Here is a 27,757-nt window from a genome sequence, read left to right as displayed (position 1 = left end):
AATGCTAGTCTCAGACTGTCAACTGTCACGCCGAAGTTGGCCAACTCGACGGTTGCGTTGTAATTTTCAACAACTCCCAACTTACGACGGGTGCGCACAAATTAACAACTAATGGGTTAAATGACGAGAATCGAGTTTTACGAGCACCCAGACTAGCAACTGGACAGTCGTAGAAGTCGTGAGGTCAGAAAATTGGCCAACTTTGTGCTGGCAGTTGGTAGTCTGAGACCAAGTATCAGATGAAATGATATCAATGTAAGAAATAAACATGATAAAAGAAAAACATTGATTAAACACAGTTTTAGTGCAGAAATGTCACATAATAGATATATAGACACTCAGGGCAAGCTTCTAGAATTATTTGTAAATCCACTAGCCATGGGAACAGTAATTAATTTTTTTACTAGTCACGATTAAAAATTCACTAGCCCTACTTCACTTTAAATTAACACAATTTTACTAAATAATAGTAATAATCAGATATATCACCTAAAGAGTGAGATATATAGCTTAAAAACACTAACACTGGGGGTTGGAGTGGGGTCAGTATATTCATATTTACAAAATAAGATTTACTGCAACATTTGACAATTTTTGTTTTCACTATCCGTCGGGCATGACAATTGTAGTTATTTACTAGCCTAACATTGAATACCACTAGCCACGGGAGTGGGGCTACCATAATCTAGAAGCCCTATTAGACATAAACAGTTTCATAATATTCTCTCTCCACTTCACGGCCTTTCCTTAGCGCAAATAGCTTCACAATAAGCACATCTCGGTTGATGTTGGTACATCGATACGAAATTAAAATAGCAATATATACATGGTCAAAACAGGAATCGATACACTTGTAAGTGTATCCAGGGCCGTAGCTAGGTTGTAGTTTGTTTTTTGTTTTTTTTTTTTGGGGGGGGGGGGGGGCAACTGAGTAGTTAATAGTCTAAAACTCCTTAAACGGTTAAGAATAGAATTTTCTTTAAGTTTCTATAATTTTTTCCGGATATTTGTAGGGAGGGAGGCAACTGCCCCCTTTGCCCCCCCCCCCCTCCCCTCCCGCTAGCTAAGGCCCTGGTATCGCCAGGAGCAGTATCGTGATACGTCGATGCATCGGTGTATCATGACACCCCTAATATTTTATATATTATCTCTTTTTTCCATCCCGGGCTGAACCGGCATGGACTATAAATTAAAGTCTCGTATCGTGGTTTATCCTCGTCGTGAGGGGAACATCCCTGCAATAGTACAGTTGATCACCTCTACCACTCCGTGAGAAACCTTGTAAAACTCCATCCCACAGTGGTCTGTGCAACCGGTTACTCTGCAGAAAATAAAATGAAAAGTTTTATTTAGAAACTCCAATTAAAATAAAATAAAAGGTTTCTTCAGTAGTTCTCCCTATAAAATGAAATAAAATCTTATGCTTAGTAACGCCCCATAAAGTAAAAGAAAATGTTTTGTTTAGTAATGCCCCAGAAAATAAAATATTGATTTGTAACGCCCCATAAAATGAAATAAAATCTTATGCTTAGTAACGCCCCATAAAGTAAAAGAAAATGTTTTGTTTAGTAACGCCCCAGAAAATAAAATATTGATTTGTAACGCCCCATAAAATGAAATAAAATGTTGTTTAGTAACGCCCCATAAAATTATATATAATTATATTTAGTAACACCCCATAAAATGAAATAAAATGTTTTGTTTAGTAACGCCCTAGAAAATTAAATAAAGTGTTGTTTAGTAACGCCCTATAAAATGAAATAAAATGTTGTTTAGTAACGCCCTATAAAATGAAATAAAATGTCGTTTAGTAACGCCCCATAAAATTATATAGAATTATATTTAGTAACACCCCACAAAATGAAATAAAATGTTTTGTTTAGTAACGCCCTAGAAAATTAAATAAAATGTTGTTTAGTAAGGCCCCATAAAATTAAATAAAATGTTGTTTAGTAACGCCCTATAAAATGAAATAAAATTATATTTTGTAACGCCCCATAAAATGAAATAAAACGTTTTGTTCAGTAACGCCCCAGCCCGTGTTTAAACATTGGCTGCCTTGGATCTTTCACTCGTGGGCTCACGTTCCATATGCACGATTTTCACGTCCCTCAATCGACATCCGTCATCCCTCCCCTTCCAACAAATAACAACTCTCGCCCGCTAAACGTATTGTACCCTTTCCGTATATCCGTGAGTATCCGTCAAACGTCATCCAACTCAGTCTTAAAGGGACATTTCTGAGTTTGCTGCATTGTAAGATGTTTCCAACTAATAAAATATTTCTACGATTAAACTTACATATTACATATATTTTCTTGTTTAGAATATCAGTGTCTGTATATTCAATGTGTTTCTGGTCGTCTTAATATTTGTAAGAAGCACAAACTGGATTTTGTCTTCAAATAATTTCGTACATAAGAAAAAAATATATATTAGGAAATAAAATGAAAATTAACCTAATACAAATATTAGAACGATCAGAAACACGTTTAATATACAGCAACTGATATTTTATGCAGAAAAAAATTGATATGTAATTACAATCGTTAAAAAGTCTCTGTTAGTCGATAATATCTTAAAAATTGCAGCAAACTCAGGAATATCCCTTTAATCGCAACCCGGTGTGTGTGTGTGTGTGTGTGTGTGTGTGTGTGTGTGTGTGTGTGTGTGCGCGCGCGTGTGTGTGCGTGTATGTGTGTGTGTGTATGCGTAAGTGTGTGTGCGAGCGTGTGTGTGTGTGTGTGTTTTGTTTTTTTTTTTGTTTTTTTTTTTGGGGGGGGGGGTTGCTCTTTTTTTTTTGCACTTGACGTGCAGTGACGGACCTGAAATTCCCCACGATTACGGCAAACTCCTGGTGCTTTTCTCAATTTTCGCAGTACAGGTCACCACTAGAGCACATTGATTTATTCATCATCGGCTATTGGATGTCAAACGCTCGGTAATTTTGACACAGTCATAGAGAGGAAACCCGCTACATTGTTTTCATTTATAGCAAGGAATTTTTATAGGCACCATCCCACAGACAGGATAGCATATACCATGGCCGTTGATATACCAAGCAGTAGTGGTGCACTGGCTGGAGCGAGAAATAACCCAATAGGCGACGGGTATCGATCCTAGACCGACCGCGCACCAAGCGAGAGCTTTACCACTAGGCTATGTCCCGTCCCAACATTGCATAAATGCATGCGTTAAAACAGCCCGTCAGTCCGTGAAGTCGTGTATATGGAAAGTGTTTTCAAGTATGAGAAACGTCACGTGTCAGACGGACAAATGACAAATGACGTATGACAAATGACGTATGACAAATGACATGGGTCGCTAGACTTTTTTTGTTTGTTTCTCTTGCGTTATTTTCTTATGATTGCATGTTTTGTTCTTCAAATTATATTATTATTATTATTGTTGTTGTTGTTGTTGTTGTTGTTATTGTTGTTGAAATCAATCCAATACATGTTGTGTACGAACACTAGCTTCGTTAATTACAAGATAACGTCATCCCATTGGTCCAGACACAGCAACGGGAGTTTGTTCATTTCTCGATGAACGTAAAAATTACGTCATCAGGGAACGTCATATCTGATGACGTCATTTTATATGGGCAAGTTGTCTTATTGAGCGTTGTTGATTAGAGACCAAAAATAATTCAAAATAAAGTAAGACGTTTTAGTGTTATTAGTAACAAATATGATTCAAATTTATTTATCCGTATCGTCAGTTTCTTTTACGTTCATCTGGATATGAATAATAAAAAAATAAAAAATATATATATATTTTTTTAAAGTATCCGCTAACTTATCTGAGAGTGGTTCACATAATGTTTCAAATGATTTGTTTTTGTTTATGCCCAGATGAACGTAAAAAGTAATGTTAGACAATCTTTAATTAAATTAATGCAGGGAGACAACTCTGAACGATACCGTGGATATTGACGTAACTTCACAGTATGTGAGGAGATAACTCAGTGTCTTACCTGCATCTGGCTGACACGTCGCTTGGACATTTCTGTACCCAGCACCTCGGACAAGTTCGGACTTGGTCAGGTGGGCAGTCTGGTGAAAAATAAACATAAAACATTGAACAATATGAGTTTAGTGTCCGCGAGATTCAGTATTCTTGCCCACTGGCCTATTTTTTTATATGCACCATCCCTAATACAGGATAATACATACCACGGCCTTTTGTATACCAGTCGTGGTGCACTGGCTGGAGCGAAAAATAGCCCAATATGCCCACCGATGGGGATCGATCCCAAACCGACCGCGCATCAAGCGAGCGCTTTACTACTGTATGACCCCTAATATGAGATTAATTATTCTTGCCCACTGGCCTGAATTAGTCAGCTTTCGCACAGTGCTAGTTAGCTGGAATGTCCTCTAGCTTTATTCTATGTGACATGTAACAGAATAACGCTAAAGGACACTCGAGCTAGGTGAAGGAAATATATCTGGCCTTAGGGCTAGACGATTTCCAAGTACCCATAACGTCATAACTGATGTGGGATTTCTTTTTTTTAGTACTCTTTTGCATTACATATTCCCCATGATTCCATTTCTAACTGAAACATTGTTTTAAAAATACTGAAAAAAATTAATACTTTCATCTTTATATTTATGGCTAAATTCATGACATTTTTGTCTCGTAATGTATATTTTCCCCCGTATGATTAAATGAGTTTGTAGGTGAAGTGTTTACGAATCGTACTAGAATAAAGAAACCTTAGCTTACAAATTGGATATTTTGTTGCTCTAATTAATTGGGCAAGAAACAGAATCAATCACCGTTGTGACGTGTTGACAAGGCAATTCTTACGCTCGGCTTTCACGCACAATCTCAATCTCTCTCTCTCTCTCTCTCTCTCTCTCTCTCTCTCTCTCTCTCTCTCATCTCCTCTCTCTCTCTCCTCTCTCTCTCTCTCTCTCTCTCTCTCTCTCTCTCTCTCTCTCTCTCTCTCTCTCTCTCTCTCTCTCTCTCTCTCTCTCTCTCTCTCTCTCTCTCTCTCTCTCTCTCTCTCTCTCTCTCTCTCTCTCTCTCTCTCTCTCTCTGTATGTATGTATGTATGTATGTATATATATATAGTCCCTTGGGTTGGAATTGCCTCATCTATAACTCACACCGGTGGTAGATTCTTTTATTCCAATACTTTGCCACTGACAGGAACGCATATACATGTATATATGGGTACCGGCAAACTTTTACTGGGAACCAAATATTAAAATTACTATCACCATACGTTTTAGACAATTCCTTGATTCAATAGGGTTATCGGTTTTGGGGGCCACTTAGCTTTTGGTGTGGATATTGTAATGAGTGTGAACTATTAAAATTATAGTCCTCATTTTTAAAAAAGGTTGAGAATAAAAATCATCATCATCATCATCATCATCCCGATCATCATTACCATCATCATCACCACCACCATCATCATCATCATAATGACCCTATTGATAATGAAGATTATAACAATCATATCTATGATGATAATGATAATGATAATACTTATAACGATCATAGCTCTGATGATAATGATAATTAATGAAGATGATGATAATAATGATACTTATAACGATTTATGATGATGATAATGATGAAGAAGATGAATAAGATGATGATGATGATGATGATTGTGATGACGACGACGACGACGATGATGATGATAATAATGAAGAAGATGAATAAGATGATGATCATAATGATGATGATGGTGATGATGATGATGATGATTACGATGATGTACTAACCTTGTTTTTCTATATCACAATTAACCGGGACACCAGCAACACTCCACACGGCCCGGCATGATCGACATCTGTTTACTCTGAAAACAATCAAACTCTCGTTACAACAGCACGCACAGTGGGTTTGGCTTTGAAAATATATCATTGTTCAACATGGGCTTTGTGTATGTTGGATACGTTACGCAATCTTATACAATATATACCCATAAATGCATAAAAAACACCAAAAAAAACATGTATACACATATACAAGCACACGCACACGCACACACACACACACACATATATATATATATATATATATATATATATATATATATATATATATATACACATGTATATATATATATATATATGTGTGTGTGTGTGTGTGTGTGTGTGTGTGCGTGCGTGCGTGTGTGTGTGTGTGTGTGTGTGTATACATATATACATATATAACATATAATATTGTGACGGTACATGCTCTTAATTTCTTTTCGCCTGTGGCGATATTAATTGTGTTAGAGGGCCGTGTGCAGTCCAATAAGCACTTAAGCCCAGGTGGACACTTTGTTACGTAATACCTTCGCGCGACCGTACATTCCAATATGCACTTAGTGTAGGTGTGGAGGCCATGTGGCCAGTAGTTACGTAATACCTCTGCGAGTGCGGTTTCGACGACCGTGATTGGCGACGATCGGCGTCAGTAAGTCTGGTCTTCAAAGAGAAAAATATGCCGGCGTGGTCGTGGTGGAAATCCACATGATAAGATTCGGTGCCGCGATGTACCCCCAGGCGATATTCGATTTTATAATAAATAGCTAGGGTTTTAGAGATATCGAGGAGAGACATAGGAAGCCTACCAGGGAACGTTAGTCCGTTTGGACTTTGGTAAATATATTATTTCTGCTCTGTTGTATAACCTTGATGTGATTGATGTGACTTTTAATATTTTAATACTGTATTATACCAATATTCTTTAGACAGTGTCTTCGGTCATCTGACGAAGTAAATCGTAGACTTATTGTTCTAACATTATACGAGTATTTGGTAATATAAAGCTTAGCCAGTCATCCTAGAGGACCTAGGTAAACTGTAGGTTATTGTCTTTATTGTGATAGGTACCAGTATTAATTCTGTGTTACAAGGTTACTGAATGAGTAGTTAAGGGTTAATTAAAAATTAACCAGTTAGGAATAGAGTTGTAATTCCTTTATTAATTAAGTTCCCCTGGCAGCGTTTCTCAATTATCACACGTTACTGAACGAGTAGTAAGGGTTAATTAAAAATTAACCAGTTAGGAATAGAGTTGTAATTCCTTTATTAATTAAGTTCCCCTGGCAGCGTTTCTCAATTATCACACGTGTGGGTGTTGTGTCACGGTGAAGTGATTAGCATATTGTGTAAACTAGACACCTAGAGATTAACTAATTAAATGATCAGTTCTGGGTTGTTATTATTTGTTGTTATTAATTAACTACTGCGGCAGTACATTTGTCAGCGTAGTTTAATACAGATTCCAAAGTGTATTGTGTTTTTGTTGTGTTTTCTAGTGAACTAAACGTGCTATAAGAATATATACTTATTTAAGATCTTATCTCTGATCATACCTAGACGAGCCACAAGCGGGTATAACTGCCTGTTACAGAGAGATCTAATAGATATACAGTTAGGAGAGATATTTTGATAATCGTGTTTCATTCAGTTACGGGTATTATAGGATCCCCGTGACAAATATATATATATATATATATATGTATATATATATATATATGTATATGTATATGTATATGTATATGTATATGTATATGTATATGTATATGTATGTATGTGTGTGTGTACACGTATACACACACACACACACACACACACACACACACACAAGGATTGGGCACAAGTTATCCAACTTACGAGGCCCTGTCCTAATTACAAAAAATAAATTGTATGTATTATGTATTGTATGGCGACTGCAATTTTCAATAAATCAAACAATTGAAATAAACGTTTGTGAAACACGATTGAATAAACTGAAAGGACAGAAAAGGAAAAGAAATGAAATAGAAGTAATCAATGGTTTAATAGTATTCGTTATTAACATTTAACTTGTCAGATAGCCCAACTGGTAAAAAAGTAACAATAAATAAATAAATGATTCCGCACCACGAGATAAAGTTTTCTTAGTCAAATCGTTGTGTCTGTTTAATGTATTTGTGAACATGCTGTAATATTTGTTTATTGATATCATCATTAAACGTGTCTCGACCGTTTAATATCAACTGAAGATTAATTGGTTAAAAATTGTTTAGAGATGTTAAAAGAATTTGTCTTTGCTGGTTATAAAATTGAATTTCAAAGAAATAATGACGAGTGCTTTAAGAGTAATGTCCACAATTACACGAGGGATCCATAGTAGGGTCACAGTGATATCTATCTGCATTTAAAGTACTATATGCATGGGACATACCCTAGGTTTTAAACACTAAGTTACATTTCTGAGAAGTAACAGCTATGGAGTCCAGTTTTAATTTATTTTTAGAGGGTATTTCACCATTTCAAAATCACAGACTCATGTTTCACTCAATTGTAGCTTTATCCAAATGTGTTACAGTTTGTAGATTAACTAAACTTTGTGTTAATTTACACGGGTTGAAACTAGGGTCTGTCCCTTTAACTAAACTTAGTGTTAATTTTCACGGGTTGAAACTAGGGTCTGTCCCTTTAACTAAACTTAGTGTTAATTTTCACGCGTTGAAACTAGGGTCTGTCCCTTTAATCTGGTATGTAAAACATTTTCTTTTCGATTTCCGCATAAATGGAATGAGGGAACTTTATAAACATCCGGTTCTACTACTTTTTTAAAAGATGAAACGTTTGACTCTATTAGCATTTAACAATCTGATTATCAGCAACAGACGATGACTGACACATATAAGATAGAGAGAGAGAGAGAAAAAAAAACCCACCACCAACAACAACAAATAAAAAAGTAACATGCCAACAAAAAACCCCAAAACTTTTAAACAACCCCTCAAAACCAAAAGAGAAACAAATAAAAGAAAACCTCCAGCCTTATTTAGTACGTACAGATGGTGTGGTGTATAAAATTGGTGGAATGTACGTGACAAAACTACGTACCTGCAAACTGCGTTAGGAAAGGCCGGACAAGTAAATCGGGAACACGGATCAAACAAACACCGGACTTTTCTTACACCAGGAACACATTCTGTAACAGATGATTAAACACATGGTTTGTCTTTAAATATATACCGTTCTCTTTAATCATCGGCTATTCACGCACGGTGGAGCAGATGGGGGCGGGGGGGGGGGGGGGGGGGGGGGGCTGGGGGCTCTAGCAAATATTCCTGGTGAACAGTCTACTTCTTGAGTCACAGGAAAGTGTAAGAAAAATGAACCTGGTGAACAGTCTACTTCTTGAGTTACAGGAAAATATAAGCAAATATTTCTGGTGGACAGTCTACTTCTTGAGTTACAAGAAAATATAAGCAACTATTCCTGGTGAACAGTCTACTTCTTGAGTTACAGGAAAATATAAGAAACATATTCCTAGTGAACAGTCTACTTCTTGAGTTACAGGAAAATATAAGAAAAATATTCCTGGTGAACAGTCTACTTCTTGAGTTACAGGAAAATGTAAGCAAATGTTCCTGGTGAACAGTCTACTTCTTGAGTTACAGAAAAGTGTAAGAAAAATCAACCTAGTGAACAGTCTACTTCTTGAGTTACAGGAAAATATAACAAACATCTACCCGGTGAACAGTCTATTTCTTGAGTTTCAGGGAAATATAAGAAAAATATTCCTGGTGAACAGTGTACTTCTTGAGTTACAGGAAAATATAAGAAAAATATTCCTGGTGAACAGTCTACTTCTTGAGTTACAGGAAAATGTAAGCAAATGTTCCTGGTGAACAGTCTACTTCTTGAGTTACAGGAAAATGTAAGAAAAATATTCCTGGTGAAAAGTCTACTTCTTGAGTTACAAGAAAATATAAGAAAAATATTCCTGGTGAACAGTCTACTTCTTGAGTTACAGGAAAGTGTAAGAAAAATCAACCTAGTGAACAGTCTACTTCTTGAGTTACAGGAAAATATAACAAACATCTACCCGGTGAACAGTCTATTTCTTGAGTTTCAGGGAAATATAAGAAAAATATTCCTGGTGAACAGTGTACTTCTTGAGTTACAGGAAAATATAAGAAACATCTACCTGGTGAACAGTCTACTTCTTGAGTTTCAGGGAAATATAAGAAAAATTACCCGATGTTCAGTCTACTTCTTGAGTTTCAGGAAAATATAAGAAACATCTACCTGGTGAACAGTCTACTTCTTGAGTTACAGGAAAATATAATAAAACATTGACCCAGTGAACAGTCTACTTCTCGAGTTTCAGGAAAATATAAGAAAAATTACCCGATGTTCAGTCTACTTCTTGAGTTACAGGAAAATATAAGAAAAATCTACCTGGTGAACAGTCTACTTTTTGAGTTACAGGAATATATAAGAAAATGTTTACTTGGTGAACAGTCTACTTCTTGCGTTACAGGAAAATATAAGAAAAATCTACCTGGTGAACAGTCTACTTCTTCATTTCCAACGAACCATTTAGCATGACATGCTCCGCATCTGCTCTGTCTGAAAGTATTGAAGTTAAATTTTGTTTTGTTTAAAGACACCACTAGAGCACATTGATTTATTAATCATCGGCTATTGGATGTCAAACATTTGGTCATTTTGACATATAGTCTAAGAACATAAACCTGCTACATGTTTCAGTTAGTAGCAAGGAATCTTTTATATATACCACCCATCCAACAGACAGGATAGCACGTACCGCGGCCTTTAATATATTAGTTCCAAAAATATTAAGAACTGCATAATAGAAACTAGAAACATCACTAGAAACAGGGATATAATAGTATATATATATATATATATATATATATATATATATATATATATATATATATATATATATATATCTGTGTGTGGGTGTGGTGTGGGTGGGTGTGGTGTGGTGTGGGGGGTGGGTGGGTGGGTATATATATATATATATATATATATATATATATATTTATATATATATATATATACTTATCAATTATTGACCGTCTTTGAGGGCAATATCATGTTTTATGGACTGAAGAAATTGATATTGCCCGAAATGTGGTCAATAATTGTTTTATTACATAATGTCATCCATAAGACTCGTACATTCCTGTTTTGTTTATCAGAATGGAAATACGCCAACGCTTAAAATTTCCCGCAATGCGTTAAAACTGATGGAATTTAGTGACGTCACGTAATCCTATGACGTTGTATGACACGCAGAGGAATGCGGAAATAAACAGTTAACTTTTAACTTCATTGTACCTTATTTGCTTCTATTGGTGATAATAAATGCAATATTAAAAAAAACCCCACTAATTATTGTGTTTATGGAGTTTAAATTAGAAAAATTAAAATTGTCCGACTTCCTGAATGAAAATGGCTAACTTCCGCAAATGTGTACAACGAACTACTGCTATAACGAACCGATGTTCTTGGTCCCTTGCAGTTCGTTATAAGAGTACTCTGCTGTATATGTATATAAATATGTATTTCCAGGCCGCTGAGAATTAACTTAGTCCACGGATGCTGAATATAATATCAAGCATTTCCAATGCAATCAAAGTATGTGATATTTTTCAGATCACATACTTTGAGAATTTGATAACTTTGCAAATTAGATGTAAATTAATCGAGGTCACGGCACTACGTTTACTAGTGTGACACTCCATAATTGACGTATGCACTCATAGTCATCTAACAAAAACGTTTTAATAGCATTCAGACCCCCCCCCCCCCCCCCCAAAAAAAAAAAAAAAAAAAAAAAAAATAACGTTAAGCAATAGTTTATTTTTATGTAAGGACATCCATAATGACATCCATAATCATTCACGTTTGACGTCATTTCCATTAAAAAAGAAATAGTGTTTACAAAAACAGATTGTATTAAGCTCGAGATTATACGATAAAGAGATTATTACCCTCGTGTATTTCGGTATCGTCAATATCATATATTAGGAGTAAAAATTGTATTATGCGAGCCTATTATGCGAAAAACACTGGTAATAACCTCTCTCTCTCTCTCTCTCTCTCTCTCTCTCTCTCTCTCTCTCTCTCTCTCTCTCTCTCTCTCTCTCTCTCTCTCTCTCTCTATATATATATATATATATATATATATATATATATATATATATATATATATATGTGTGCGTGTGTGTGTGTGTGTGTGTGTGTGTGTGTGTGTGTGTGTGTGTGTGTGCGCGCGCGAGTGCGAGTGTATTAAATTTGTTTTTGTTTTACCTGCAGACGGATCCAGGAATACCACAGGTCTGGTTGAAGCATGGGTTCTCTGCACAGTCAGCTACGTCGTATTTAGGATCACAAACCTCGTTCTGTAGGATCGCCAGAGCCTGTTGATCGATCATCCTGGAACCTGCGCCGACAGGAGACACTGGAGACCCGATAGGTCCGCCCTGTCCACCAGTAACATCAACGGGGCCACCGGGTAGCTGTCCTCCGATAGGACCTCCAGTGATGGGTCCTGTGGGTTGTTGAGGTCCAGTTGGGGATCCAATGGTGTCAATGGGTCCTGTGGGTTGTTGAGGTCCAATTGGGGATCCAGTGGTGTCAATGGGTCCTGAAGGTTGTTGAGGTCCTACTGGGGATCCAATGACGTTAATAGATCCTGAAAGTTGTTGAGATACCATTGGGGATGCAATGATGTCAATGGGTCCTGTTGGTTGTTGAGGTCCAATTGGGGATCCAATAATACCGGATGGTTCTCCAATTACTCCAATGGGACCTGTTGGTTGTGGTTCCGGAGCAGGTCCACCCCTAATAGGTTGTGTCTCGGGGACAGGCTTCACCATCGGTCCACCCCCAACAGGAACTATAGGTTTTGGCTCGGGAACAGGTCCAGTAATATCAGGTTTCACCATCGGTCCACCCCCAACAGGAACTATAGGTTGTGGCTCGGGAACAGGTCCAGTAATATCAGGTTTCACCATCGGTCCACCCCCAACAGGAACTATAGGTTGTGGCTCGGGAACAGGTCCAGTAATATCAGGCTTCACCATCTGTCCACCCCCAATAGGAACTATAGGTTTTGGCTCGGGAACAGGTCCAGTAATATCAGGCTTCACCATCGGTCCACCCCCAACAGGAACTATAGGTTGTGGCTCAGGAACAGGTCCAGTAATATCAGGTTTCACCATCGGTCCACCCCCAACAGGAACTATAGGTTGTGGCTCGGGAACAGGTCCAGTAATATCAGGCGGCCCCATCGGTCCACCCCCAACAGGAGGCAGCGGGTTCGGTCCCGGTCCACCGATAATGGTCGCAGGCACGTCTGTTATTATGGGGCCTGTACCGATGTTACGAGAAGGCACTGGTTTTACAGGACGATTCCTAAAAATTCGTCTACGCCTAAAGCCATCTTCGCCGGAGTCGCCGAACCGCCTTCGTCCAAAGAATTTCCGTCGTCTGTTACTGGGGATAGGGATTACTAGGTCTTGGGAACCTCGGAGATCAACTGTTGGTAAGAGAAAAAAAATTAAAAGCAAAAATTCAATATATGTAAGACTGATGTCTTTGTATCATCTGAGGTTTACTACTGAAAAGTGAAAGAATTTAAGGTCTTGGGGTCTTTTGAAATTTACTGCTGTTAATGAATTAATTATAGTAATAATAATCGACCTCCCCCAACCCCACCCCAAAAAACAACAACCACAACAACAAAACAACCAAACAAACAAAAACAACAACAACAAAACAAACAAACAAACAACAACAACATTAGATACATTTTAAAACAACCCATTGTAAGGTAAATGGTATCTAACGGTCATTCATGTAGTATTCTCTATAATAATAATAATAATAATGATAATAATAATAATAATAACAATAGCAATAACACTAATAATAATAATAATACATTTTAAAAAACGTAATGATAATAAATAAATAAATAAATAAATAATAATAATAATAATAATAAGAATAAGAATAACAATGACAATAGCAATAACACTAATAATAATAATAATAATAATAATAAATTTTAAAAAACGTAATGATAATAAATAAATAAATAAATAATAATAATAATAATAATAATGATAATAATAATAATGATGATAATAATAATAATAAACATAGTAAGTCTTACCAATTGGTGGCGGTATACTGCAATCCACCTCTCGTCCTCCCCAAACCCATGCTGGTCGACAGGTACAGCCACTTCGCATACCCCTAGGTAGCAATGAACAATGTTATGTCTCATTATTCGAACAATCCATTTTATCGTCTGTCCTAAACTTTCTGCCATTTTAAGATGTTTCTGACCAACAGAGCCTTTTTAACAACTCAAGTTACGCATTACATACATCTTACTGTTTATAATATCAATGCCTGTAGAATATCAGTGTGTGTAGAATATCGGTGCCTGTAGAATATCAGTGTGTGTAGAATATCAGTGTGTGTAGATATCAGTGTGTGTAGAATATCGGTGTCTGTAGAATATTAGTGTGTGTAGAATATCGGTGCCTGTAGAATATCAGTGTGTGTAGAATATCGGTGTCTGTAGAATATCAGTGTGTGTAGAATATCGGTGTCTGTAGAATATTAGTGTGTGTAGAATATCGGTGCCTGTAGAATATCAATGTGTGTAGAATATCGGTGTCTGTAGAATATCATTGTCTGTATCAGATCGCAGTTATCTTCCCGTTTGGTTGACTGGAAATATATCTGCGCAGGTACTCTGTTGTTTGACTGTGATTATATCATGGCAAACAGTTTTGAAGTGGCAACTATTAGACAGTGTGTTAACTTGCTAACAAGACCTTTTTTATGGCAATTCTAGCCAATGTAAATGTTGTGGGGTTTTATGTGAAATGTGTGTGCTTCGGCCATTTTTAATAAATACTTATTAAATCAAAGTTTTAAATCAGTTATTTTAATTGTTTAAAGTAATATGACAGGAGAAAGAGCTGGACAAAAAGGCGTTGTAATCTTCAGGATATGTTGCCCCCAAGGCAGACAAAAATAGGGGGGGGGTGTGGTTTTGGGGTGGGGTGCGTGGAAGTGAGTTTTGGTCTTGTCGTTGGGACACCTCATCGCCTAATGATAACTGGCTTTGAAAGCATATTGTCACAGACCACTGACCTATTTAATGGTCTAGCAAATAATTACTTGAACAAAAATAATTTAATTTGTCTCTAAATGTACTTTATTCAACCATCTTCATAACCACCATACTCCATTTATTAATGACATTTTGTAAAAAATAATTGAATTATGACAGTGGTCCATAATTCAAAAACTAAAATTGCCGAGAGGGATGACATGGATTTCACTCCATCATGGTTCAGTCAAGGTGATGCAGTAGCTAGATTTGGTTTCCAACAATTAATGTAATTTTTTATTTATTATCCATTTTTAGAAAAATTAGTTCCTTAAATCCGCGACAGTATGGCTTTAACACAGAGATGATGTGTTTTAAAATGTGACAGAGGAGACCAACTATTAAATTCAGTTTTTGCCATTCTCTGTTACATATTTTACTCCTCCTGATAAAAGCTTTCGACAACTTCTATTCTTCCCGTATTGTACTTGTACCTGACGTGCATGGAATATATATACCGGCCTCAGTGGTGTAGTGGTAAAGCCATCGAACTACAGACTGGTAGGTACTGAGTTCGCATCCCGGTACCGACTCTCACACAGAGCGAAGTTTATCGACTCAATGGGTAGGTGTAAGAACACCGCATCCTCTTCTCTCTCACTAACCACCAATAACTAACAACTAACCCTCTGTCCTGGACAGACAGCACAGATAGCTAAGGTGTGTGTGTATGTGTGTGTGTGTGTGTGTGTGTGTGTGTGTGACCAGGATAGCGTGCTTGAACCGTAATTAGATATAAGCACGAAAATAAATTGAAATGATAAAAATGAAATGTTGCTATTGTTGTTGTTGTTGGTTGTTAGTGGTGTTGGTGTTAGTGATGCTATCGATGGTGCTGTTGTTGTTGTTGCTGCTGCTGCTGCTGCTTCTGCTGTTGTTGTTGTTGTTGGTGGTGGTGGTGGTAGTGATGATGTTGCTAATGTTGTTTTTGTTTTTGTTGCTGTTGCTAATGTTGTTTTTGTTGCTGTTGCTAATGTTGTTTTTGTTTTGGTTCCTGTTACTACTGCTGTTCCTGTTGATATTGTTGTTGTTATTGTTTGTTTGTTTGTTTGTTTGTATGTTGTTATTTTGTCATACTGAACTCACGTGCATCTGGCCTGCGGGTAAGACGGACAGCGTAGTTTGTAACATGTAAACCAGCATGACATCAGATCCTGAATAGCACAGGCTGTAAATAATAATAATAATAATAATAGTAATAATAATAATAATAGTAATAATAATAATAATAATAGTAATAATGATGATGATGATGATAATGATGATGATAATAATAATAATGTTGATGATGATGATGACGATGATAATAATAATAATAATATTAATATTAATATTAATAATTTGATTTTTAAAAATAGAATGATAATAATAACATATGAGGAGAGCCATGCCCCCCAATAAAATATGTTTTAAAAGCTATTAAATTTTATAAAATCATACATACATGCATACATAGTGTGGGTTCCCCCCCCCCCCCCCATACGTGTTGCCCCAATATAAAATCCTGCTCTAGTGATGTCGTTAAACAACAACAAAAAACACCCTAACTTTTTGAACTACATATTGTAAAAAAAATACAGCCTCAGTGTTGAAGAGCTTCTACTTGCTTTGTGACGTCATGCTATTGTAGCGGTGTGGGGGGGGGGGGGGGGGGGCAAGGGGTCCACGATTCCCCAGTCAAACCTTTTCTATTGTTACTGTATTAAATTTTATAAAATCATACATACATAGTGTGTGTTACCCCTTCCCCCAATATGGGTTGGACCCACCCCAGTGTGTAGCTGGGGTGTTGTTAAACATACATACATTCATTCAATCATTCAGTATTGCTTTCATTCATTCATTCATTCATTCATTCATTTTTCATTCATTCATGCTGTTTTAAGTTTTCGCGTGTGACAGCTCACTAAAATATTGAAATTCCTTTTGTTGTTCAAATTACGTTTACCTGTTCTTAGACCGGCCTCGGTGGGGTCGTGGTTAAGTTATCGGACATAAGGCTGGTAGGTACAGGGTTCGCATCCCGGCACCGGCTCCCACCCAGGGCGAGTTTTAACGACTCAGTGGGTAGGTGTAAGATCACTACACCCTCTTCTCTCTCACTAACAACTAACAACTAACCCACTGTTCTGGACAGACACACAGCCCAGATAGCTGAGGTGTGTGTGTGGGCGTGTGTGTGTGTGTGTGCCCAGGACAGCGTGTTTGAACCTTGATTGGATATAAGCACCAAAATAAGTTGACATGAAATGAAGTACCTGTTCTTGGCTTCACGACGACTGCTGCAACTGTCATGGGACTAGGTCTGGGTATTTTAATCAGCGGCACTGGTGGACCTTTTTCAATTACGTTGTTTATCGGTGGACTGTTTTGAATTCTGTCAGTTGGTGGTGGGCCTCTTCGAAATGAAGACATTCGTCGGCTGTTCGAGAACGAATGCCATGCTGTTACTCTTGTCCCTGCAAAACAAAATATAGAACACAATAATTATTTACATGTCGCCTCTCTGTACAATGTAGAGTCAAAAGGATGTTTTAACTAAAGTGGTGATTGCTGCCATGATCCACTATCACGTGCTCGTCCACAGGAGGACTGCCACTCCCATAGGAAACCCGTAACACTATGTTTCATCCTCCTGTACCCATAGGAGTACGGGCTCTTATTTAATGCCCGAATTTGGATAGCAACATTTATTCATCAATCAATCAATCAATCAATCAATCATTGGTCTCATGCTACCGGCCTCGGTGGTGTCGTGGTTAAGCCATCGGAATACAGGCTGGTGGGTACAGGGTTCGCAGCCCGGTACCGGCTCCCACCCAGAGCGGATTTTAACGACTTGATGGGAAGATGTGAGACCACTACACCCTCTTCTCTCTCACTAACCACTAACAACTAACAACTAACCCACTGGACAGACAGACAGCCCAGATAGCTGAGGTGTGTGCCCAGGACAGCGTGCTTGAACCTTAATTGGATCAAAGTACGAAAATAAGTTGAAATGAAGGTTCAAGCACGACTGTCTTGGGCACATCCTCTGAGATTCCTCAGTGGATGTGTCCAAGACTGGGGTGGGGTTTTATTCATATTAACATTACGACCAAACAGTTATATAGGGTAGCAAACGAATCACTACGCATTTTTACATGAGGGTATATGTGTATTATTTTTACTCGAATTGGAGGTTTTGCTGCAGCTCCCCCGCTTCTTATCTTGTATGTTTATGCCTGCACTGCCACAGGAAGACTGCCACTCCCAAGACTAGCTTATCGTTTAAGAAAACCCCCAAACTTGCACAGGATAGAGCTCAAAGGAATATATACAGCTGTAACAGTGATGATATCAGCATGTTTAAATTTATTGCTTTGTGTAATAGCGATAATGCTGAGATTGTAAGTATTAGTGTATTGTCTTAAAGCATTTAAGTTTAAGAAATAATATACTGAACTCCATTGGAAACGCACCACTCAAGTTTCAGTTGGTTTTGTTATAGCATATGTGGTGTTGCTATAAAGCACACAAAAACCCTAACCCTTATATACATGTTTTTAGTTTGTTATTTACTGCCTACCAGAATACATCCAGTTATACAGAATCAATTAAATGCATAGTTTTTTTTATTCTCGCATCCTTTTCAGAACTACAACTATGACTGATGCGTTTTCTGTGGAATTCAGTATATATTGTATTACTAAATCTGAACGACAAAACGCCAGTGCACCACGACTGGTGGCCGTGGCATGTGCTATCCTGTCTGTGGGATGGTGCATATAAAAAATCCCTTGCTACTAAAGGAAAAATGTAGCGGGTTTCATATCTATGACTGTGTCGAAATTACCATATGTTTGACATTCAGTAGCCGATGATTAATAAATCAATGTGCTCTAGTGGTTTTTTTTTAACAAAACAAACTTCTGAACGACAAAACTGTTATCGGTCATTAAGACAGTATCTGGAATGGGCATTCGGCAAAATAGTGGTTAAGTCCATGAATCTCTATCTATAGTCCGTCCCACTATCCTACGAAAATTATTTTTGTAAATAATTTCAGTTTGGTTTGAGTTAAGAAAAAAAGTATTTTGGAAATAACAGTTGGTTTTACTATTTTTGTGTGTAATTTAAAAAACAGTCGGCTCAGAAATAAATAGAGTAACCTGTAGTAAATTCAATAGTATGAGGAAAAAGCGTTCCTCGTGGGAAGGCCTATAGTGCCTCGTCTGAAAGAGGACCGCCACTCCCGAGGATATCCTTTATTATCGGCCTCGGTGGTGTCGTGGTTAAGCCATCGGACATAAGGCTGGTAGGTACTGGGTTCGCAGCCCGGTACCGGCTCCCACTCAGAGCGAGTTTTAACAACTGAATGGGTGGGTATAAGACCAGCACACCCTCTTCTTTCTCACTAACTACTAACAACTAACAACTAACTCACTGTCCTTGACAGCCAGCCCAGATAGCTGAGGTGTGTGTGTCCAGGACAGCCTGCTTGAACCGTAATTGAATATAAGGACGAAAATAAGTTCAAATGAAAGACTGACAGACAGATATTTTATTAAAGTCTCAACTTATGTACATAATAATAAAATGCAATTTAAAATACAGTATCACAGTACATAGGCTATTCCTTACAGGAACTATGAGAGACTATCAATAGATAAACATAGAGATACACATATACATATACATACACATACACATATACATATACACATACACATACACATACACATACACATACACATACACACACACACACACACACACACACACACACACACACACATATATATATATATATATATATATATATATATATATATATATATATATATATATATACATATATATATACATACATATATATATATATACATATACATATACATATACATATACATATACATACATACACATATACAATAATCATATACATACACATACACATATACATACACATAAAACAAGTAAAATATACACACACATAAACGTTTCAAACTGTTATCATTAAATTTATATTATAAATAATATTAATAAATTACAAAAAAAGGATGCACAACCACATGTAAGTTAAGAATATAACAGTTAAAATAGGGTTTTGGCAGTGCTAAAAAATAGGTTCTTATTAGACACTGAAAAACTAAATGTTTGAACATTATTTAAAACCTCATATTCTCTGTTTAAAAACCCTGCTAAACATATTAAATTAAAACGTAAGTCAGTGTACATTGCAAACAGAACAGAACAGAAAAAAACAGAACTCGATTAAAACTTGGACTTCATCTTCAACACATGCAATGATTCTTTGCTGGACTATTAATCTTTCTTGAACCGAGAAGGTTACTAAATAATACACAAAGAGGACTGCCACTATCAGACTAATTTACTAACAATATCACGTTGAAATATGGAATCACAAAGAGGACTGCCACTATCAGACTAATTTACTAACAATATCACGTTGAAATATGGAATTACACAGAGGACTGCCACTTCCAGACTAATTTAATAACAATTTCATGTACAAATATGGAGTCACAAAGAGGACTGCCACTCAGACTAATTTACTGACATAACGAAAGAAAGAAAGAAAGAAGTGTTTTAATTAACGACGCACTCAACACATTTTATTTACGGTTATATGGCGTCAGACATATGGTTAAGGACAACACAGATTTTGAGAGGAAACCCGCTGTCGCCACTACATGGGCTACTCTTCCGATTAGCAGCAAGGGATCTTTTATTTGCGCTTCCCACAGGCAGGATAGCACAAACCATGGCCTTTGTTGAACCAGTTATGGATCACTGGTCGGTGCAAGAGGTTTACACCTACCCATTGAGCCTTGCGGAGCACTCACTCAGGGTTTGGAGTCGGTATCTGGATTAAAAATCCCATGCCTCGACTGGGATCCGAACCCAGTACCTACCAGCCTGTAGACCGATGGCCTGCCACGACGCCACCAAGGCCGGTGCTGACATAACGATATCACATGTTTAAATATGGAGTCAAAAAGAGGACTTCCACTCACTGACTAATTTACTAACATAACGATATCACATGTTTAAATATGGAGTCAAAAAGAGGACTTCCACTCACTGACTAATTTACTAACATAACGATATCACATGTTTAAATATGGAGCCACAAAAAAGACTGCCACTCCCAGTCTAATTTACTAACATAACAATATTACATGTGTAAATATGGATTCTGTCATGTAGGTTACTCAGCTATTTTCGCATTAGTTATAGTCCGTTTGCGTCAAAGGGGAACCGATGGAGTAACATGTAACTTTATAATGAATAAAGTTAATATTCATATAAAAACGTAGCGTAACGTAGCGTAGCGTAGCGTAAACTCTATTAACGTGCCTCTATCCAATTAAGGTTCAGGCACGTCTCTCCCACACCCAGTCTCTGGCATGGCCAGTGGTCGAGTGTGGGACAGATAATTAATTTTTAATGGGGCAATTTTGAATTATTTATAAAAGGCATAGGGGGTATTTTTGATGCGTCGTTGAAATAACCTATGGTATTTAAATAAAAATTAATTTTAATTACTTTAGTGTGACGCTTGTTTTTGACTGGGCATTTCCAAACAGGTAAATGAAAAATGAAAAATGAAAAATTAAACAATAAATATGCCCTTAAAAAGATTAAGATTGAAAAAGATTATATACCCTGGACTGATCCAAAACTATGCCTTCGAGCCAAGACCAAGGTGAAGAACCCGCCCCAAGAGAAGAACCCGACCCCAAAAAGGAGACGAGAAGCCCCGGACCTACCCCGCAACACACACACCCCAAAAAAAAAGAAAAAAAAAAAAGAAAGGTTCCTGCATGTCATAAATAGTAGTAGTAGAGTTAAACATATAAAAACATATATTTATGTTTTAAATATATACGGGGGCTGAGTGCTCGCTTGGGGTGTTTGCGTCGCAAGATTGAACATAATTTGGTTATTTCGTACCTTAGTCATTTCGTACCATGGTCATTTCGTACCGTTGAAAAACGTCATTTCATACCATAGTCATTTCGTAATGAATAATGTTAAGTTTTATATTAAAACATAATTATTACTGAGTTTTAAACCCATACCAACTCAAAAAACATTTTCTACTAAAAATTGCCATCAAAGTATATAGATTAATCTCATTTTTAATACAGGGTGAAGACAAAATACTAGAACAGCCTTAGCTGATTTGCTATCGAAGTAATTGATAATACAGTACACTGATACTAAAGGAAAAACTGTGCGTTCTCTGTGTTGGCTGTTCCATCAGTTGTCTTCATGCGTGTATTGTAAAATAAGATTTAGTCCATGCAATTTGATGATAAATTGTAAAGAATTTTTTTATTTACACTGAATTTCTTTTTTCTTGAAAAAAAAGATATTTGAATTGGTATGGGTTTAAAAACTAATATATATTTTTATATGAATTTTAATTTTATTCATTATAGAGTTATATGCCAGTTCATCGGTTTTCTTTTCACGTAAACGGGTTATACATGTAAAGTACTCTTATCACGAACCGGAAGGACCCTTATAGTAAGTCCGTTATAACAGTAGTTCGTTGTACCAGTATACATTTACACAAGTTTTTTTATTGAAGTATGGGGAAACAAAACGGGACTTTACGATCTGTTCGTTCTATACAGTAGTTCGTTCAAAGCATATTCGTTATAAGTGCACTTTACTTGGCGCTATAAATAGCCTAATTTTGGTTTCTCATGTATGTTCAGGTAATAGTACACACACAATGTTTGTCTGAGGTACGTTTTTCATTAAAAATAGCATCTGCTCTACTCTTATATGATGAGGCAATACTACTTACATTTTCGTGAAAATTGGTCATGTTGCTTAACATTAAAGGGACATTCCTGAGTTTGCTACATTGTAAGATGTTTCCGTCTAATAAAATATTTCTACAATTAAATTTACATATTAAATACATTTTCTTGTTTAGAATATCAGTGTCTGTATATACAATGTGTTTCTGGTCGTCTTAATATTTGTAAGAAGTCCAAACTGGATTTTGCCTTCAAATTTCGTACGTACGAAAAAAAAATATTTTAGGAAATAAAATAAAATTTAACCTAGAACAAATATAAGAACGATCAGAAGCACGTTTAATATACATCACTAATATTTTATGCAGAAAAATATATTTGATATGTAATTACAATCGTTAAAAAGTCTATGTTAGTCGATAACATCTTAAAAATTGCAGCAAACTCAGGAATGTCCCTTGAACACATTCAATCAGCATTTTTATTGATGAGACGTATTGTGATCAACGAACATACATTTTGACATGCAAATATCATTAGGCAAATTTTCCATGCTTTTAATCTGGTCGTGGTAAGTGCTATCCTGTTGGTGAAAAGTTGCATATAAAAGATCCCTCGCTGCTAATGGGAAAGTGTCGCGGGTGTCCTCTCTAAAACTGTACTTTAAAATTAACAAATTATTGCAAAATTTCCATTTGCTCTAGTGGTGTCGTTAAACAAAGCAAACTCTCTTTCTGGACGTCACACGCCACACTGCACCCAGTGTGAATAAAGTTTGCTTAAAGTTTGTTTTCATATTACCATTACTACCAAACAGCTATATATGACTGCAGACAAATCACTAGGCATTTTTACATGGATTCCAACTAATTTTGCGCGTAGAATGATGGAAATACCTGGTAAAAAGGTCGCAAGTTAGCACATTTTGCCCGAATATCTCTATCGCTTTTGTCCGAATATCTCTATCGCTTTTTTGTCCGAATATCTCTATCGTTTTTGTCCGAATATCTCTATCGCTTTTGTCCGAATATCTCTATCGTTTTTGCACGGATATCTCTATCGCTTTTGTCCGAATATCTCTATCGTTTTTGTCCGAATATCTCTATCGCTTTTGTCCGAATATCTCTATCGTTTTTGTCCGAATATCTCTATCGCTTTTGTCCGAATATCTCTATCGTTTTTGCACGGATATCTCTATCGCTTTTGTCCGAATATCTCTATCGCTTTTGTCCGAATATCTCTATCGCTTTTGTCCGAATATCTCTATCGTTTTTGTATCGTTTTTGTCCGAATATCTCTATCGTTTTTGCAAGGATTTGAAGATTTGCTCCAGTACTAGGGGCCAGTTGCCCCCCTCCCACCCCCACCCCCCCTGTCTTGTACGCTTATGTCTGTCATATCTTTTTTTCTCAATTAAATGAACTAACCCTTACCTGAGTAAGCGACTATCCATACGGTAACAGCCAAAATGCAGGTGTTACACGAAAACATTGGCTTAATTCACAAACAGTATAACTGGAGACGGATTAAAACAAAATGTCTGTATAGTTTCCACTTAGTGTCAATACTCCGCCTTAAAAAAAACCAACCAAAAGGAAAATATAGAGAGTGGTGACTGAAACGCCTTGATCGGTGGTGCTTATATTGCGTTGGAGGAAATAGCAGAAGGCGGAAATACACACATGATCAACTACCCACGTCATTCACCAAGCAGTCACAACGCGAAATACGATAACTCATTTTCACAACAAAATGATAAATTGTTATCATTACGCAGTAGGTTGGGCCTTTTTAAATTCTGAAATATTACGAAATTAATCAAGTGTACCCTTTTCCACACGGTCTTTCATTGCTGAAGTTTGAGAACATTCATCAGACGTCGCGCATGCGCGTGATGTATGAGATAATTAAAAAAAAAAGGTTTCGTATAAAGTTGGAGGTACAATTATTTACTGTATTTGATTGACAACTTGACACGTCAAACAGTCAAACAGTCAAACAGTCAAACCTGTTGAAAACGGTTAAGTAATTTTTTTTTTACATTCTTGCTATATATTGTTTTCTTCATATTTTTTTTTATTAGTTCCCTACCGGTCCATCCTCATATGTAGATGACATTTATAGCTTTATCATCTACTGACATTGCAGATTAAGTTTGACTTTCAAACTAATTTACCCATTTTTCACAGAGTTATGGCCCTTGAACTTAGGAGATAAGATAATGTGTTTTCTGAACTTTTTTTCATAATACTTCAAGATATGGAGATGGTATTTTGTTTATAGCTTTATCATCCACTGACATTATAGATTAAGCTTCACTTTCAAGGTGATTTACCCATTTTTCACGCAGTTGTGGCCCTTGAACGTAGGAAATAATATAATATGTTTTCCGAACTTTTTTTCACAATTCCTCAAGATGTGGAGCTACAATTTTGTGTATAGCTTAATCATATACTGTTACAGATCAAGTTTGACTTTCATGGAGATTTTTCACAGTTATGACCTTTGAACTTAAGTAGGAGATACGAAAATATGTTGTTTAACGACACCACTGGAGCATATTGATTAATTAATCATCGGCTATTTGGTAATTCTTATATATATATATATATATATATATATAGTCATCAGAGAAAACCCGCTACTTTCTTTTATATACACTTTCCCCACAGACAGAAAAAGTAGTTTGTTTTATTTAACGACGCCGCTAGAGCACATTGATTTTTTATCTTATCATCGGCTATTGGACGTCAAACATATGGTCATTCTGACACTGTTTTTAGAGGAAACCCGCTGTCGCCACATAGGCTACTCTTTTTACGACAGGCAGCAAGGGATCTTTTATTTGCGCTTCCCACAGGCAGGATAGCACAAACCATGGCCTTTATGAACCAGTTATGGATCACTGGTCGGTGCAAGTGGTTTACACCTACCCATTGAGCCTTGCGGAGCACTCACTCAGGGTTTGGAGTCGGTATCTCGATTAAAAATCCCATGCCTCGACTGGGATCCGAACCCAGTACCTACCAGCCTGTAGACCGATGGCCTGCCACGACGCCACCGAGGCCGGTCCACAGACAGAAAGCACACACCACGGCATTTGTCCAGTTGTGGTGCACTGGTTGGATTTCGATTACATAGTCGGTTAGAATTATATGAACATAAAAAAGGTTTGAATAATAATGACCATGATGGCCTCTGAGAATTGAAATAAATCCATATAACCTATTTCGTTTTTTTGCGTTACGCGTTATATCCATGTAAATGGTGCTCGAAATTTTGCGCGAACAAAAAATTGGTTACGCAAAATTAGATCTGAGCGAGCAACACGCGAACGAAAGGATGTTCTCGCAATTTACATAGGCCTGCTATGCACCTGTTGAAGTGTTCACCACGATCTAGACTTTACAAATTGCTAATTTTACCTTTGATAACTATTAAATACCTTTTTTCTTTATTTACACAAACACAGGGACGGGAATTTTTGCATCGCAAGATCGAACCACGTCGGTGGATCCATTCAGCTGATTGGATTTTTTCTCATTCCAACCAGTGCACCACAACTGTACAAAGGCCGTGGTATGTGCTTTCCTGTCTGTGGGAAACACAAACACAAACGTATTTACACCAGTTCCATCATACACTCTGGAGAAATAATTACCGTTAACATTTCCCCACACAATCGACTACGGATTGTTATTATCGATCATCACATCGATAGAGCCAAACCGATCAATTATCGATTATAATCAATCATTGGAACATCACCATACGATACCCACGTTTATGTAGTAGTCGGCGCGTGGGACGGGATGTAGCCCAGTGGTAAAGCGCTCGATTGATGCGCGGTCGGTCTAGCATTGATCCCTGTCGGTGGGTCCAGTGGGCTATTTCTCTCTCCCGCCAGTGCACCACGACTGGTATATCAAAGGCCGTGATATGTGCTATCCTGTCTGTGGGATGGTGCATATAAAAGATCCCTTGCTGCTAATGGAAAAGAGTAGCCCATGAAGTGGCGACATCGGGTTTCCTCTCTCAGTATCTGTGTGGTCCTCAACCATATGTCCGACGCCATATAACCGTAAATAAAATGTGTTGAGTGCGTCGTTAAATAAAACATTTCCTTCCTAGTCGGCGCGTATTATTAAAATAACAGACCCTAGTTTTTAAACACTACGACGTAGTTTTCACTATTAAAGCCGTTTTTTTTTTTTTTTTTAAATTAGAAATACTTACATTTTATTTTTTAGAATATTCATTTTTGTACACCTGAAGTGGTTCTGGTCATCCAGGTTTTTGCAATACCTCAAAATGCATTTTTCGTAATTCTACAAACGCACGTGCGTATGAGAAGTAATGGTTATCGAGACAAGCTCTAGTTATTTTTAGACTGCATATTCCTGTTTACACATCACAGACTTTAGTTTCTCTCTGTTATAACCTTATCCAAATGTGTTGCAGGGTTGTAGATTAACTAAACTTAGTGTTCCTATTCACGGACTGAAACTAGGGTCTGGGCCTGTAAGCATAAACTTCTCGACTAGTTAGGCCTATACATCTACTGGGAACACTAATAATGTGCCTAAACTTCTCGACTAGTTAGGCCTATACATCTACTGGGAACACTAATATGTGTATAAACTTCTCGACTAGTTAGGCCTATACATCTACTGGGAACACTAATATGTGTATAAACTTCTCGACTAGTTAGGACTATACATCTACTGGGAACACTAATATGTATATAAACTTCTCGACTAGTTAGGCCTATACATCTACTGGGAACATTAATATGTGCATAGGTTTAACGACAGCACTAGAGCACATGATTTATTAATCATCGGCTATTGGATGTCAAACATTTGGTAATTTTGACATACGGTGTTAGAAAGGAAACCCGCTACTCTTTTTTTACCCATTAGTAGCAAGGGATCGTTTATATGCACAGACATGATGGCACATACCACGGCCTTTAATGTACCAGTCGTGGTGCACTAGCTGGAGCG

General features: G+C 37.1%; 1 protein-coding gene across 1 annotated transcript; it reads right to left on the bottom strand.

Annotated features, from left to right (window-relative positions):
- Positions 1–910: 910 nt before the first annotated feature.
- LOC121373347 (collagen alpha-2(V) chain-like) lies at positions 911–24,344 on the bottom strand. The gene is made up of 10 exons (XM_041499928.1): positions 24,185–24,344; positions 17,226–17,426; positions 16,054–16,135; positions 13,954–14,036; positions 12,084–13,314; positions 10,303–10,370; positions 8,856–8,943; positions 5,745–5,821; positions 3,977–4,055; positions 911–1,321 (listed from the first exon to the last, which is right to left on the bottom strand). Exons 1-10 carry the CDS (start codon positions 24,240–24,242, stop codon positions 1,210–1,212), a joined length of 2,079 nt encoding a protein of 692 aa, XP_041355862.1. The 5' UTR covers positions 24,243–24,344; the 3' UTR covers positions 911–1,209.
- Between the last annotated feature and the right edge of the window lie 3,413 nt (positions 24,345–27,757).

This window comes from Gigantopelta aegis, chromosome 5 (assembly GCF_016097555.1).
Source record: "Gigantopelta aegis isolate Gae_Host chromosome 5, Gae_host_genome, whole genome shotgun sequence".
Lineage (NCBI taxonomy): Eukaryota > Metazoa > Mollusca > Gastropoda > Neomphalida > Peltospiridae > Gigantopelta > Gigantopelta aegis.
Note: the sequence above shows the minus strand (reverse complement) of the source record. Positions and strands in the feature narration are given on the sequence as shown.

What these genes read in the sequence shown, in the direction of transcription:
- LOC121373347 (XM_041499928.1), bottom strand. Translation starts at nt 24,242, where the DNA reads ATGTTTTCGTGTAACACCTGCATTTTGGCTGTTACCGTATGGATAGTC. An exon ending in CAGTATACCGCCACCAATTG is followed by an intron (nt 13,315 to 13,953) that starts GTAAGACTTACT and finishes TCTTACCAACAG; the next exon opens with TTGATCTCCGAGGTTCCCAA. An exon ending in GACGTGTCAGCCAGATGCAG is followed by an intron (nt 1,322 to 3,976) that starts GTAAGACACTGA and finishes TATTTTCTGCAG; the next exon opens with AGTAACCGGTTGCACAGACC.